The sequence below is a fragment of the Trichomycterus rosablanca genome, chromosome 12 (genome assembly GCF_030014385.1).
Source record: "Trichomycterus rosablanca isolate fTriRos1 chromosome 12, fTriRos1.hap1, whole genome shotgun sequence".
Lineage (NCBI taxonomy): Eukaryota > Metazoa > Chordata > Actinopteri > Siluriformes > Trichomycteridae > Trichomycterus > Trichomycterus rosablanca.
The window spans coordinates 5,113,279-5,128,615 of NC_085999.1; the positions used below are offsets into that span (position 1 = coordinate 5,113,279).

At 42.7% G+C, this 15,337-nt stretch overlaps 1 protein-coding gene across 1 annotated transcript in view; it reads right to left on the reverse strand.

The window, feature by feature from the left end:
- fam117bb (family with sequence similarity 117 member Bb) overlaps positions 1-15,337 on the reverse strand; it is a 68,689-nt gene that overhangs the window by 45,390 nt on the left and 7,962 nt on the right. The window contains 1 exon segment of the mRNA XM_063006342.1: positions 9,996-10,165. Within this exon segment, the coding sequence (XP_062862412.1) occupies positions 9,996-10,165 (170 nt within the window).

Sequence of the window (15,337 nt, forward strand, 5' to 3'; positions counted from 1 at the left end):
TATTCACACATGGCTTACTTTCTGTAGGCGGCAGAAGGTACGTCAGTGTGAGAGGGCCAAGTTCACTGCAGGCGACCAAAAAAATAGCTGTAATTTTCAGGCCGTCCGTCGGGATGGGGGGGATTACTGTGACAAAAAGCTCTTTCTTGGTAAAAGCCATCAAAGCTGGCTGCTAGACAAGAGAAATGCAGGGCACAGACACTGTGTGGGACACATGTAGTCTTGTCTAAGGCCTGATTCTAATTCTGTTCTGCTCAGGTGCTGTTTGTGTCTCACCAGAGGCAGAAACTTAGTGGTGGCTGCCAATTTATGGATAGGCTTATATTTTAAAGTGGTATACGGAAATGTTTCAACCACACAATGTATTAGAATGTCAAGTAAATTGATAGCATGTAATATAATCCAGTGTTTGTATACTTGTATACAATTCAACTGAAAAGCACTGGGTTTGGTTAAATTTGACAGGATGCTTTAAACAAAAACAAAACGTCTACGGTGGTCCTTTAGCTCATACTGATGTGGTTACTGGAATATATTCTTCCCTGAGCGCATACTGATGTACACACACATACACAGGCCTGGTGTGATAGATATACAGACAGACAGACAGACAGACAGACAGATATGTATATACTTTGTTTATCTCGAAGGAAATTACTGACCTCCAGTAGCTGAACAAGAAGAAAAGAAAAACTATTACTAATGTACAGTGTGCATATATACAATATGCGAATAATAGAAAAAGATGTGCAATTTGTGCATCTTACACTATGGCATGGAATACAGATAAAAATAATAATGGCAGCAGTAATACATATATTCCTAAGAACAATATGTACAAATATATGTATTGTCCATATACGTTAAGATAATCGATATTTGAGGCTGCTCAGGTGGCACAGCGGTAAAAACACACGCTAGCACACCAGAGCTGGGATCTCGAATACATCGTATCGAATCTCGGCTCTGCCATCCGGCTGGGCTGAGCTGCCACATGTACAACGATTGGCCTGTTGTACATACAGGGGTGAGGTGGTATTAAGCCGGATAGGGACTCCTCGTGATGCGACTGCAACCTCTGCTGGTTGATTGATGGCGCCTGCACAGAGGCGGAGAAGAAGTGTGTTGACCAGGGTGTGTCTCTCCGTACACATGGCTGATGCGCATATATGCACTCGCCTAGTGTGGGTGTGAAGATGCATAGGGCTGCTGCCCACATGTCGGAGGGGGCGTGGGTTAGCTTTGTTCTCCTCGAATCAGAGCGGGGGTCGGCATTAGTGGAGGGGAAGCGTGATGCAATCGGGCAACTGGACGCGCTAAAAAAGTCGGGAGATTAAGGGGAAAAAAGCTAAATATATATCTATATTTTTTATATATAGATTTTCTTTATGCATTATATATGTTCATACTTACCTATATCTAACATTATATATATATATATATATGTATATATATACACATATACACACACATATATGTAATATTAGATGTAGGTAAGTATGAACATATATAATAGAATCAGTAGTTACTCAGACTAAGTCTTTTGTTACATAGATACATGTCAGTTAAGTGTGAAATTGTGTCCCAGCAGTGTGACAATACTAATTATGTATATTAAACTCACTCGTGTTAAACGGATTGGTTTTGGAAGCAGAACTTCTTTTTATGGCTGTTCATAGCCAACTTCTGCAATGAATTTCCCCAGATGTAATTATGATAGATATAACAACTGTCATGGTAAGAATAACCAGGTGCAGTTTGTACTTCAGTGAAATATACTAGCATCATGCTAAAGAACATACAAGGCAGGAAAGCTGAAAAGCTGAGTCCTGTATATCATGACTACAATGTGTGGTGTACTTAACTGATGAACTATTTAGTGTTAAGAACGCAATTTCTTTCTGCCTCTTTTCTCACAGTCTTACTGGCTGTTGTTTGGGGGTTTGTGACTCGTAATTAGGAAACACGCTACACTGATGAGCAAAAAACATCAGGACCAGCTGCTTAATAAATACACTTTCAGATCAGCTCTGACCTGCCAAGACATGAACTCCACAAGACCTCTGCGGGCATCATGTGGTATTTGATACCAATCACTCTAACAGAGATCTTTAACTCTAATACATTGTAAGGTGGATTGGGCTACAGTGCATCTTGGGGCATCTCTTCACCGGGTAAACGATGTATACATGCCCGGCCATCAACGTAATCAAGAAGTAAAAAGTTTGAAAGAAAATTGCTCCAAAGTCCAGTTCTGATGTCTGTGTGCCCAATGTGTTTTACAATGTGTCTTGGTCACACAACTTCCTTTCAGCTGATGCTGATTTGTCCCTCTTTGCACCATTGTTGCTAGGAACCCAACAAAGCAGCCAATAAACTCCTGGTTGTTCCTGGGATACATTAACCCAGTCATCTGGCAGTCACTCCGGTCTGCACACCTGCCCATGCTGCACTTAATGCCAAGTTCACACTACACGACTTTCCAAGTTGTCAGGTCGCTGTACAGTTCACACTACACAACTGAATCTCTTGCACCCGGGAGTCTTTCAGTCGGTGTATATTTCACACTACACGACTGATCGGCGATAGGGGGTTTCACACTACACGATCCATCACCAACTGGAATCGCAGGCGAGCTTCTCTGGTCTCCTTTTTTTCTTCTTTTAAACAAAAACACACGTGAGAAGTGACGAGGGTTTTAATGACACCACGTCCAAAAATGCACGTCAACAAGTAGCGAGTGATTAAAGTGTTTGTGGTCTGATGTGCAGCGTAAAATCAAAGAGGAAAAATAAATGAATCTGAGTGGATTTGGCAACACAAACAGTATATGGCTTGTTCTGCAGTAAAGTGGATGTTAATTAATAATTTTGTAATGCAGCGTGGGTGTTATGTTTTGTAGAGGACGATCAAATCAGAAATACTACGTGTGTGTGCCGGTGTATCCTGATATAAACTATATCCTCTTCTGCATTTTCCCTCACACCGTATCCTGTGTTCTCATTGGCTGTTCGACATGTCACTCATTCCCAGTTGCCCATCTGAGATCAGATATCTGACGTGCTAGAAAACTCGATCCGGTCGCCGAGCGGTGGGCGAGCCGGTCGGGTCGAGTTGTTGGATAGTTCACACTTAGCGACTGAGAGCCGAGTTTTGATCGCAGAGTGAATGCTGAGTTGCTCCCGACCCGGAAAATCAATTGCCGACCAGTCGCCGAGCGAAAATCAGGACAAAAATCATGTAGTTTGTACTAGGCATTACACGTACTGTGAGCAACTGCATTCAACCCAACATTTAATACAGTCCGGATTGTAATACATGCAACTGTAATACATGAAATGGGCAATGCTATTCACATCTGGCTCGTTCTGATCAGTGTACATGAATAATAACCCATATTTCGGGAAAATGGTGGCACCGGTAAAGGACTGGAACGCCAGTTGGGTAGCTGGACTCCAGAGCGATCATTATAAGCAAGCCTCAAGTCTAGTATGCTATCTACAAGACGCTTGGGCACTTCCCCAAATACATCAGTATTTTTTTATGCATTTTCTCCCCTTTTTCTTCCGACTTTTAGCGTATCCAATTACCCAACTGCATTATGCTTCCTCTCTACTCATACCTATCCCCACCCTGATTGAAGAGAGCAAGACTGACACATGCCCCCTCTGACGTGTGTGCAGTAGCTGACTGCATCTTTGCACGAGGCGAGTTTATATGCGGATCAGCTTAGTGTATGGAGAGCCACACCCTGAGCAACGCATTATTCCTCGACTCTGTGCAGGCGCAATCAATCAGCCAGCAGAAGTCGTAATTGCATCAGTTATGAGGAGTCACTATACGGCCCCTCCCATCCCGTATAAACAACAAGCCAATCGTTGTTCATGTAGGCTCCCAGCCCAGCCGGATGGCAGAGCTAAGTTTCGAGCCGACGAGTTTGAAATGTCAGCTCTGATGCGCTAGTGTGTTTTACTGCTGCGCCTCCCGAGCGCCAATACATCAGTATTGAAAGTGATATGAGCCTGACAAACACCCTTACAGTGAATAAAAATGGATTCCAACATCAAACCAGCAGTACCTAAAAATACCAAACATTAAAATGTTGACATAAAAAGATTCTCATATTGTCCAACCATCATTATCACACTTTCTCTAACTCTGGTTTCCAATTCACATTCTAAAAACTCCCCGGTGCACAAGTCTGATCAGGATGCAGTATTAGAATAATTATGGTTGTCTGAAGCAAAGAAGCTCTTGTAAAGCTCGGCTTCCCTTCGCTTCACTTTCTCATGGTTTCAAAAGCTAATATACAGCATGAATCATCGCTTGGAAAACCCAGAACACTAAATAAAACAAAACAAGCCTCACAATTTACAGAAATCCGTGGTACCTATGCTAAACGAGGCACATGCCAGTTCCTCCATATGAACGATTCACAGTGGATTTATTGAGAGTGGCAGCAGGGAGCTGAGCATTTCTCCAGCTGCTCGTTTCTCTCCTGGGTGAAGCAGGCGAGCTGAGAAGCACAAGCTCCATTCTGTGTTGTTGTTTGGTCACTAGGTGTGAGTTCAGCTCCATGGTAACTCTCACCACCGTACCCATCCAGGATCTGGTTGTTTTGGCATGATGCTGCAGTGGGAACGACAGACCGAGCTCTGCAAATTCCGTCCAAATTCCACATCCCTCCCTCGCCCGGTGGCCGGTTCCTGTGCTCTTAAGCCCTTATTGTGGGACAGGCTGCTGACTTAGAGCGCTGGGTGGAGGTCTGGGATCTCCAGAGGAAGCACAGTGTACACACAAACATGCAGACACGGACAATAACAGAGACTCGGAGACTATAATCACTACTGCCTTAATGGCTGTGCTCCAATTAGTGGTTAGAGTGATTAGGACTTTTAAACAACATGAGTCTGACATCATATCCTGTTTAACCTGGAAGCCATGTTTTCAACAGCAATGGTTTACATTGATGTCTAGTCTGCAAAACATTTTTAATGGGTTTAACTTCTCTTTACATTTTCAGCATTTAGCAGACACCTTTATCCAAAGCGACTTACATTACAGTTATAATTGAGGGTTAAGGGCCTTGCTCAAGGGCCCAACAGCAGCAACCAGTCAGAGGTGGGGCTTGAACCAGCAACCTTCTGATTACTAGTCCAGTTCCCTAACCACTAGGCTACAGCTGGCCCTCTTCATATGCAGACTTCAATGTTACATTAAAAATTGAACTGATTTTTTTTTATTTTTGTTTATGCATTTTCTCCCCTTTTTCTCCCTTTTTAACGCGTCCAACTGCCCGATTGCGTCACGCTTCCTCTCCACCAACGCCGATCTCTGCTCTGATCGAGGAGAATGAAACTCACCCACGACCCCTCCGACACGTGGGCAGCATGCCGTACGCATCTTATCACCTACACTTTGACGAGTGCAGTGCAGCTCAGCACTGTGTATGGAGGGACACACCCCGAGAGCACTCTTTTCTCATCTCTGTGCAGGCACCATCAATCAGCCAGCAGAGGTCGTAATTGCACCAATCATGAGAGAGAGACCCTATCCGGCTTAATCCCGCCCATATCTGAACAACAGGCCAATAATTGTTCATGTGGCTGCTCAGCCTCAGCCGACAGGCAGACAGAGCTGAGATTCGATACGATGTATTCGAGATCCCAGCTCTGGTTCCAGCGTGCGTTTTTACCACTGCGCCACCTGAGCAGCCAATTTATTTTTATTTTATTAGAATTGTAACGTCATGTTTTACACACTTCGGTTACATTCATGACAGGACAGGTAATTACTGGTTACACAAGATTCATCAGTTCAAGTTTAATGTTTAACACAGTCATGGCCAATTTAGTGTCTCCAATTCACCTCACTTGCACGTCTTTGGACTGTGGAAGGAAACCAGAGCTCCCAAAGGGAACCCACACAGACACAGGGAGAACATGCAAACTCCACACAGAAAGGACCCAGACCACTCCACCTGGAAATCAAACCCAGGACCTTCTTGCTGTGAGGCGACAGTGCTACCCACCGAGCCACCGTGCCGCCTGGATGACGTTTTTAAAAGCACTAACTTTGCATGGCATCATGATACATGTGGACCATCACATTAAATACTCTCACTACATTTTTTAATTTTGTAAATTTTGAAGTAGAATACTTGTCTTGAAGAGTATTCTGTTATGAGAGAGATTTCGGATCGAGCTCTGGTGTACAGCGGATTGGGAAAACACCAGACTTTAGGAAAGAATGAAGTCGTGATGGCAGCCAGTCTCTGAATTTACCAAAAATATGCCTCAGCTTCCGGTGTTCTCTCAGTAACTCAGGGAGAGGCTTCCTTCTGTCACACACACACACACACACACACACACAGACACACAGACACACAGACACACACAAACACACACACACACACACACACACACACGCACGCACACACACTCTGTCTGTCCTGTAGGGCAAAGTTTTTAAATGATTTCATATTTGTAAATATATGAATTATTAAATGCTTTTTAGTTTTATAGAAACTTTGCTTAACTATGAAACAGCCTCTTCGTCCGAGCGTTTCTGGTTTGTGTTCATTGCCGTCTTGCATGCTGGGTATAAATTCCACACACAGACTAAGTGAGGACGTGCAGGAAAACCACATTAAAGACCACAGTAATAACCTGCAATGTTGCACCGCATGTTTACATCATCTTACCTGTGTGGTCCAGTGGTATAACAGACCTGAGCAGAGCTGAAGAGGTGTGTAACCATTATATAGCCAAAAGTATGTGGCCACCCTGTTATTTTTAGCCTTTCATTAACAGGAGCATTGAATCAATGATATCAAATGAATTACATGATTCAAACTTTGTGTCAACAATTTTGGACAGACTTCCTCCTGTTCCAGCAGAACTGTGCCCCCAAGTACACAGTGAGGTCCATAAAGACTTGTTTTAAAAAACGCTCCAGTGGCCTGACAAAAGACCTGACCTCAACCACACTGGATACACTAGAACACTGACTGTAAGTCGGGTCTTCTCATCCAAAATCAGTGACTGACTTAACCAATAATCTTTTGACCAAATGGGCACCAATTCCATCAAACTGGCTCCAAACTCTTGCAAAAGGCTTCCCATAGAAGAGGAGCTGTTGTGTGTTGTAGTTACAGAAGTCTATGGGTCTGTCCGAAAACCTAGTGGCTGAAGAGAGCTGTTTGAATTCTTAGATGCCTTAAAATCCTGTCTTATGAGGTGCCTTAATTCTAAGTGATAATCTGACTGAATAACGAGAGAGCGTCTGATGTTTACTCAGCGCTGAAGGCAATCCCAGCATTCAGTGCGGCACAACTTTTCTCACAAAAAATAACAAATATGGCAGGCGGCTGCAGAGCAACTAATAGAGTTCTTTTCATATGTAAATAAATTCTTACTGATTTTTAATTTGTAAAAAGGTGTACAGGTGTCGTTTATTTGCAAATTGGGGCTCGTCAGGGACAGTTTAACCGCTTTCGGCACACGGAGGGAGACGTTAGCTGGCGTACTAGCGAGTTGTGCCGCCTCAGCCCACCGGTTTCGCCTAGTAAGTGAAAACTGAGGTGGCGTAATCTCTGTCTAAGTAGTGTGTCTGAATAACCTGCCTTTGAAGTTCAATGTCTTATTAGAATCCTCTCTACTGAGGCAGCTGCCCAGGTAGGCAGTAGGCAGCTCACTAGGTTTTCAAACAGACCCTACGTGCATGGTTTTGGAATGGGATGTATCAGAATCAGAATCAGATTTATTGGTCAAGTATGTGGATACACACAAGGAATTTGGTTCCGGCTGATGGTATCTCACTAGTATAAATCCAGTATACAAGCAATGTACAGTTGAAGACAATGCACAAGAAAAATTAAACATTAAACACAAACATATATAACTATAAGACTATATACAGGCAATAAATAGAAAATGTATGGACGTGTGCCAATAACAGTGACGTGCACAGCATGTAGGATGAGTACTACAATATAACATGCTCATGGTCTGGTGTCCAGAACATATTAATAGGTCAGTCAGATTCGGGCTTGTTTAGTTACAAGCTGGGTCGACATTTCTAAATGTGCTTTAATTTTTCCACTGGCTCTGATGAAGATGTTATGTGTGTAATCACATGTGTGTGTAAGGGTAAGAATACACAGTGAGTTTCACAAGTACGCTGTAGATACAGCGTTTGAATGGTGAAAGCACAACCGGCTGTTCCTGAGATTTCTGTGGCACACATCAAGAAACCAAGTGGATGAATTAGTGAGAAGGTCATGTATGGGAGACTCTGCATGACAGGTTTGAACGTTTGTGTGTATGTGGTGTGTATGTGGTGTGTGAAGCTTTTATACTCTATACGGAAATATCAGGCAGGCCACATCGTGAGGAAACTATTATTTAACCACTTTTGTTATTTAATATACTTCCTGTTTTATATCTACTTCAGATTTACATGCATCTTTTGGCTTTGTACTTGTTTCTGTATTTTGAAGCATAAATAACAATATGCTTCAAAACAAAAATCTGAAAATAGTTTTTGCACATTAAATTATTACTATACGTACTGTACTGCAAAGTTCTTAGCAATCACAGCTTTGGGATCAAAATGATTTGCTTACTGCCAGGAGGAACTGTTCAGAATTCCCCGTACATTTGGAGATGATTCATGTCAGGAACTGGCTAGACCTTAGGGTCTGTCCAAAAACCTAGTGGAGAAGTGAAGAAGGCTGTTCGAATTCTTAGATCCCTTACAATGCTGCCTACTAAGGTGCAATCCCAGCATTCAGTGCGTTCTTTTCAAATGTAAATAAATTCTCATTGATTTTTAATTTGTATAAAGGTGTACAAGTGGAATTTATTCGTAAATTTTGTTTTGTATTTGTAAATACACAACAAAAACTCTGAAAATAGCATTAAATCATCACTATACATGCTGTATTGAAAAAGTTCCCAGCAATCACAGCTTTGGGGTAAAAATACTATGCTTATTGCCAGGAGGAACTGTGCCAAAATGAAGTTCAGAATTCCCCGTACATTTGGAAATGATTCAGGTCAGGAACTGGCTAGAACTTACAAACACATTCACCTCCTTTTTGAGAAGCTGTACCTAAGACTTAGTTGACTGGTGAGACCAACTAACGCATTTTATGTTTTCTTCACTAATGTGCAATTCCGTTACAAATGTTACATGTTAGATGCATAAATACAACCTCATATCATGACGCTCCCACCTCCATGCTAAACAGCGGCTATGACTCTCCTGTGGCCGTATAAATACACGTGTTCAGTGAGGCTGAGGTCAGGGCTCAGTTCAGGCCACTGAAGGTTATTTCTTTATAGACCTTGTCATGCTGGAATGGGAAAGGGCCTTCCTAAAACTGTTGCTGCATAGTTGGAAACAATATTTTCTTTATATAATTTATTATTAGGGACAGTGGTAGCCTAGTGAATAGAACTCTATTGCAGCCACTGTTGGGCCCTTGAGCAAGGCCCTTAACCCTCTTTGCTCCAGGGGCCCTGTACGATGGCTGACCCTGCGCTCTGACCCCAGCTTCCAATCAAGCTGGGACATGCAAAAAAAGAATTTGGTTGTACTGTACATCTGTGTATGTATATATGACAAACAAAGGCGTTCCATTCTATTCTATTCTATTTCAATTTATTACACCTGTTAGAAATTGTTGTGGCTGAAACACATCAGTTTAGGGGTGTCTTTTTTCCACATAGTGTAGTGTGTCCCTGGAACCCAGAGAGCAGAGGCAATTATGCTCTCACAGACTCCCAGACATGCATTTTCCAGGATATCATCAATACCTATCCAATAAATACCCTGATAATTGTGTAAGCAAGCAACCTGACTACTGTAACTTGTCTGTAAATGTAAACCACCCCTTAAATAAGTTTTCATGTTTCCTAAACCTGCACCAGCTCTTTAACCAGAAATGCGTTTGTAAAAAAAAAAAGGACTAAAAAGTAATTGAAGCTCACCTGGGTGGCTTTGTCTCTCATGCAGGGCGCGGAGGGTGTGTGAGTGGTGTCGCGAGGCCAGTGACCCGACAGGTAGGGGCCGGTAAGGGCATCCAGTGACGAGGTCCGGCGGATACTGGCACTGCTGCTACTGCTGCCCACTGGACCAGCCAGTGGAACTTTGCACCTTTCTGTGATAGTGGAAGATGTCAGAAGCATGGTTGGAAGGACAGTGAAGAGAAAGAGAAAAACAAAAACAAGCGTTAAGTGGGGAAATTATGACAATAATATAATATAATTATGATTAAAGCCATTCAGGCACTCATACTAGTAGAGAAGAGATGTTGTTCATAAGTGCTGAAGGCTGAGGTCAGGGTGCGGTTTAGGCCACTGGAGTTCCTCAATACCACACTCACCAAACTATGTCTTAATGCTCCTCACTTTGTGCTATCTTACCCAAACCATTGCTAAGCTGGATGCCACATACCTGGTTTGGCACAATTTTACGCCTTCTTATTATCATTCAGGCTTAAGCGCACTAATGATTGGACCTCCCAACGGCTAGGCTGTTTGGCCAGGACCCCCTAGATATGTCTGTGTAGATGCCCAACCAGCCAACAGCAACGAAAGCTAATAAACTTTTGTGATTTACAGCTGCACCACTTGATTGCAGTTGCATTTTATTTGATTGACACTCTTGATTTTAAACACATGCTACACCTGAAACTGAATAATTAGGAGGGGTATCCACATACTTCTTCAGTTTCTTAAGGTATATCAAGTCAAGTTACATTTGTATAGCGCTTTTTACAATAGACATTGTATCAAAGCTTTTCAAACTTTACAGAATCCAGAACCGACAGACCAAAAACCCCTGTTGAGCAAACCCAAGGCGACAGTGGCAAAGAAAAACTCCCTTAAAATTACAGGAAGAAACCTTAAGAGGAACCAGACTCAGCAGGGACCTTCATCCTCCTTGGGTATACATACCTGAAACCAATTCTACAGGCTATGAAGAACACTGTACACCCAGTGGAACAATATTTGGGATTTAGCAACACAGATGAAGCCCAGCTCTCAGAGACATTGCTGAATGTATCAACAAACGAAAGTCCAGTTTATCTGAACTCACTTCTGCAAAAGTAAAACTTTTCCACAGGTAAAAAGTCACACGTTTCACGTATTCAAAAGCACATGCATTCAGATTTGATCTCTCTGCTTATTCACAAGGCCCAAAGGAGTGAAGTTCAAAAGTTACCGACCTGCTACAACCTCTGGCTATTTCAAATAAAATAAAACTTTATGACTTTTTTTAACGTACAGTATATTACTGTAATAGCTGCACAGGCTTTAAACTTTAAGTGTTTTTTTAATAAAAATATAAACTCCTGTCTAGTTTGCAAATAATATTTGTTTAACAGAATGGATCCAAATAGAAAAAACCGCTAGAGACTTTACTCCCAGTACATGTGGTGAGGTCGCAGCTGAAGCTGTAAAGCTGAGTAGATTGAGACTTTAGTAATAGCGCAGCAGCCAGCAGGCCTTTTAATAACGCCAAAGCTGATTAAACGCGATTGGCAGAGGCAGCCTGGATTCGAGGAAACGACCCTCGCATCTTGACCTACATTCACTAAGCTTCTACGAGTAATTGCCCCCCTCACTCCCCCTCCTCGCTTCTCTTTCTTTCTTTCCCCCTGCTTCATTCTTTCCACCACACAATCAACAGGCTCGCTCGAGCTCGCGGACAAAATCTCCTGCCATCCCTCTCTTTCATGGACGACTCTTTCATGTAAATCGGCTCTATTGAAAAGGCTGGAGAAGGGCGAGGCGTACAGTAAGAAAGGACACGCTGCACCTGCCGTTTTGTGCAGGAAATCTAGCATATGGTCCATTCAGAGCCAGCGGCTTTAAAGAGCAACTGCACGACCCTCACAGAGTCCACGTGACTAAAACCTTCACTCCACAGATAACGTCAGGCCGTCCCGTGTACCACAGGGTTCGTCTCTTTCCTTTTCACGTTTTCACTACCCCTCCCAAGAAAAGAAATCAGAGGGGAAATCATTAAGATTGTTTGCCTCGCCGACTCGAGGGGAACACGCACGCATGCCCGGAGAAGCACGGAGCTCAGCAGCTTCTCTTTCCCTCATGACATCAGACGCTCTGGTCAGAGGAAAGCAGAAGCAGATCTTTGGCCTGTATTTTGAAATTGATAGTTGGGGTAGTGAGAAATAGCAGAAATGTTCTCAAGAGAAGGAACCTGTCAGAAATCTAGAGGAAGTTGTTCTCCCTTACTGTGTGTGTGTGTGTGTGTGTGTGTGTGTGTGTGGTAGCTGCCAAATCAAATCGGGTTTGTGTGTCTGCATTTAATAGTGTGTTAGATAGGTAACACACACATGCCTGCAAGGTGTGTTGCAAAACTAAACCGCCTTATTCCGCAGAAGTGATAATGTTTGGGTGTGTGTGGACTAGTCTGTATGTGTAGTAAACACTACACGAATACTCTAGATTTACGATCAAAGGTCTGTTTACTGCACAACTAAAACAGATTTACACACACAATCAGTTCCCTTTTATCTGCTTTATCCTGGTCAGGGCTGTGAGGGGTCCGGTGCCTCAGAAAACACTGGGCATGAGGCAGGAATACAACTCGAACTGGGGGATAATCCAATCACTTGGGTTTTGCAATCTCTTTCCAACCTAAACACAACCAATCATGCTTGTGTCAGCACCCGAGTGGCCAACAGCACCTGCTTTGGTTTAACTGATTAGGGCAGCTGTAGCCTAGTGGTTAAGGTACTGGACTAATAATCAAAAGGTCACTGGTTCAAGCCCCACCACTGCCAGGTTGCTGCTGTTGGGCCCTTGAGCAAGGTCCTTAACCCTCAATTGCTCAGAATGTATACTGTCACAGTACTGTAAGTCGATTTGGATAAAGGCGTCTGCTAAATGCAGAAAATGTAAATATAAATGTTTAAACCCGGATCTAAGCAGCGGCCACCCGAGCACCCACCCATTTTCTGTACCAGGAACAAAAACAAAACCCTGTTTACCCCATTTCAATTCTAAGAAAAGTCTAATTACTGTTGTTGCCAATGAATGTCTTTCCTATAAAGCACTTTTCCCAGAATTCTTCAGTCTTAAGCATATTTAACTGAAGCTCATAATCTGTCAAATTCATCTTTTCAGAGATGAAACAGCTCTTCAGAGGGAGGAATCTGTAGTTCTGCATTTCTACCCAAGCCCTGTTAGTGTACTCAGATGTGGATAATAAGGGTTTTCCATGTAGTAAAACACTGTGATTTGCTTAATACAGAAAACAGCAACACTGGAGCAGATTTCAGCTATAAAATGACGATTGTAGGTTTTACTTTTTTACTTTTACACTGCACTCTTAAAACCATGCATCCTGTTAAAGCCAAACATTCACTTTGTTCCTAAAGTGCTATTTAAATTGAATCACAGCCTTTGTCTGTTTAGTATGAAGTCATGGAACTTGGAGTAAACACAACTTGTAAAGTTGTGTTGGTTTACTAGCTATAATAAATTTACCATGATATTTTATATAAGCAGAATGGAACGCCTTTATTTGTCATTTATACACATTCACACATATAATATGATAAAAGCAGAGGCCTCAACTGGAGCAGTAATGAGGACTCTCGTCCTCCAGCTCTCCCTCAGACACAGCCAATCCTGTCTGCGTTTCCTCCCAATCTAGTCGTATCCAATTACTCGATTACATTACACTTCCTCTCGACTCATGTTGACCTCCACTCTGACTGAGGAGAGCCGTGACTAACACACGCCCCCTCCGACACGTGTGCAGTAGCCGACTGCATCTTTTCACCTGAAGTCTGATCAGATGTGGATAATAAGGGTTTTCCATGTAGTAAAACACTGTGATTTGCTTAATACAGAAAACAGCAACACTGGAGCAGATTTCAGCTATAAAATGACGATTGTAGGTTTTACTTTTTTACTTTTACACTGCAATCTTAAAACCTTGAGTCTTCGTTAAGCCTAACCTCCACTTTGTTCCCAAAGTGTGCCATTTAAATTGAAACACAGCCTTTGTCTGTTTAGTATGAAGTCATGGAACTAGGAGTGTAGCTCGCTGTAAAGCTGTGTTGGTTTACTAGCTATAATAAATTTACCATGATATTTTATGAATGGAACGCCTTTATATACACATTCACACATATAATATGATAAAAGCAGAGCAGTAATGAGGAATCTCATCCTCCAGCCCTCCCTCAGACACAACCAATCCTGTCTGCGTTTCCTCCTCCATTCCATTACGCTTTCTCTCTACTGATGTCCACCTCCACTCTGACTGAGGAGAGCCATGACTAACACACACACCTTTGACACGTGTGCAGTAGCCGACTGCATCTTTTCACCTGCACGTGGCGAGTTCATATGCAGATCAGCGTTGTGTATGGAGAGACACACCCTGACCACATTTTTTCCCCATCAATCAGCCAGCAGAGGTCGTAATTGCATCAGTCATGAGGAGTTCCCTCTGGTACCCTCCTTACAAAAGAGCCATTCATTGTTCACATAGGCGCCCAGCCTGCCGGTAGCAATCATTGTTCACATAGGCGCCCAGCCTGCTGGTAGCAGGGCTGAGCTTCGAACCAGCGAGTTTGAGATATCAGCTCTGGTGTGACGACGTGTTTTACCACTGCACCATCTGAGCGCCCCTCATTGAGTATTTCTAGTGTTTGAAATATTAGCCTCTGGTAATACACTACAAATGCTGTAGATAGAAAATCAGTCATAAAAGGCTGGATTACCACTTTAAAAGTCAGTTAAAAGGCTCTCTGCACAAACGTTTACTCTGTATGCTTACTTCAAATAACCTTAACAGGCATTCTTTGTTTCTCTTACCACACGTTGTTTGGTTGCGTGGGGTATAAAGATGCTCACTCAGCATCATTCATGCTGTGCCTATCAAACACTCCACCCGGTCACCTCGGTTCTATCATTCACCAACAAGAACAAACCAAAGCTTTGTACAGACAGGCCTAATTCCCCTGGAATTTACATAAACCAAAACGGACGCGCCACACACCCATTAATTATATTTATACCAGCCTCAATACATATAAAACAGAACTGAAGTTTGCCTTCTAAAGAACATGCAAATATCCTCCCTGTGAGTAGACAAAGCTGAACCTAAAATAATGCATCTTTCCGGTATTATGCCTTAATTCCAGATAGCATACCATTCTAAATACCTCTCAGACAGTCTAAACATTAAACACCTCCGCACTGTCCTCTGCACATGTCAATGCCTGTTCGAGCTGGAAGAACAAAACGAACCTCCAACCAGAGCAAACAAAGCCGTGCACGGAAAGAAC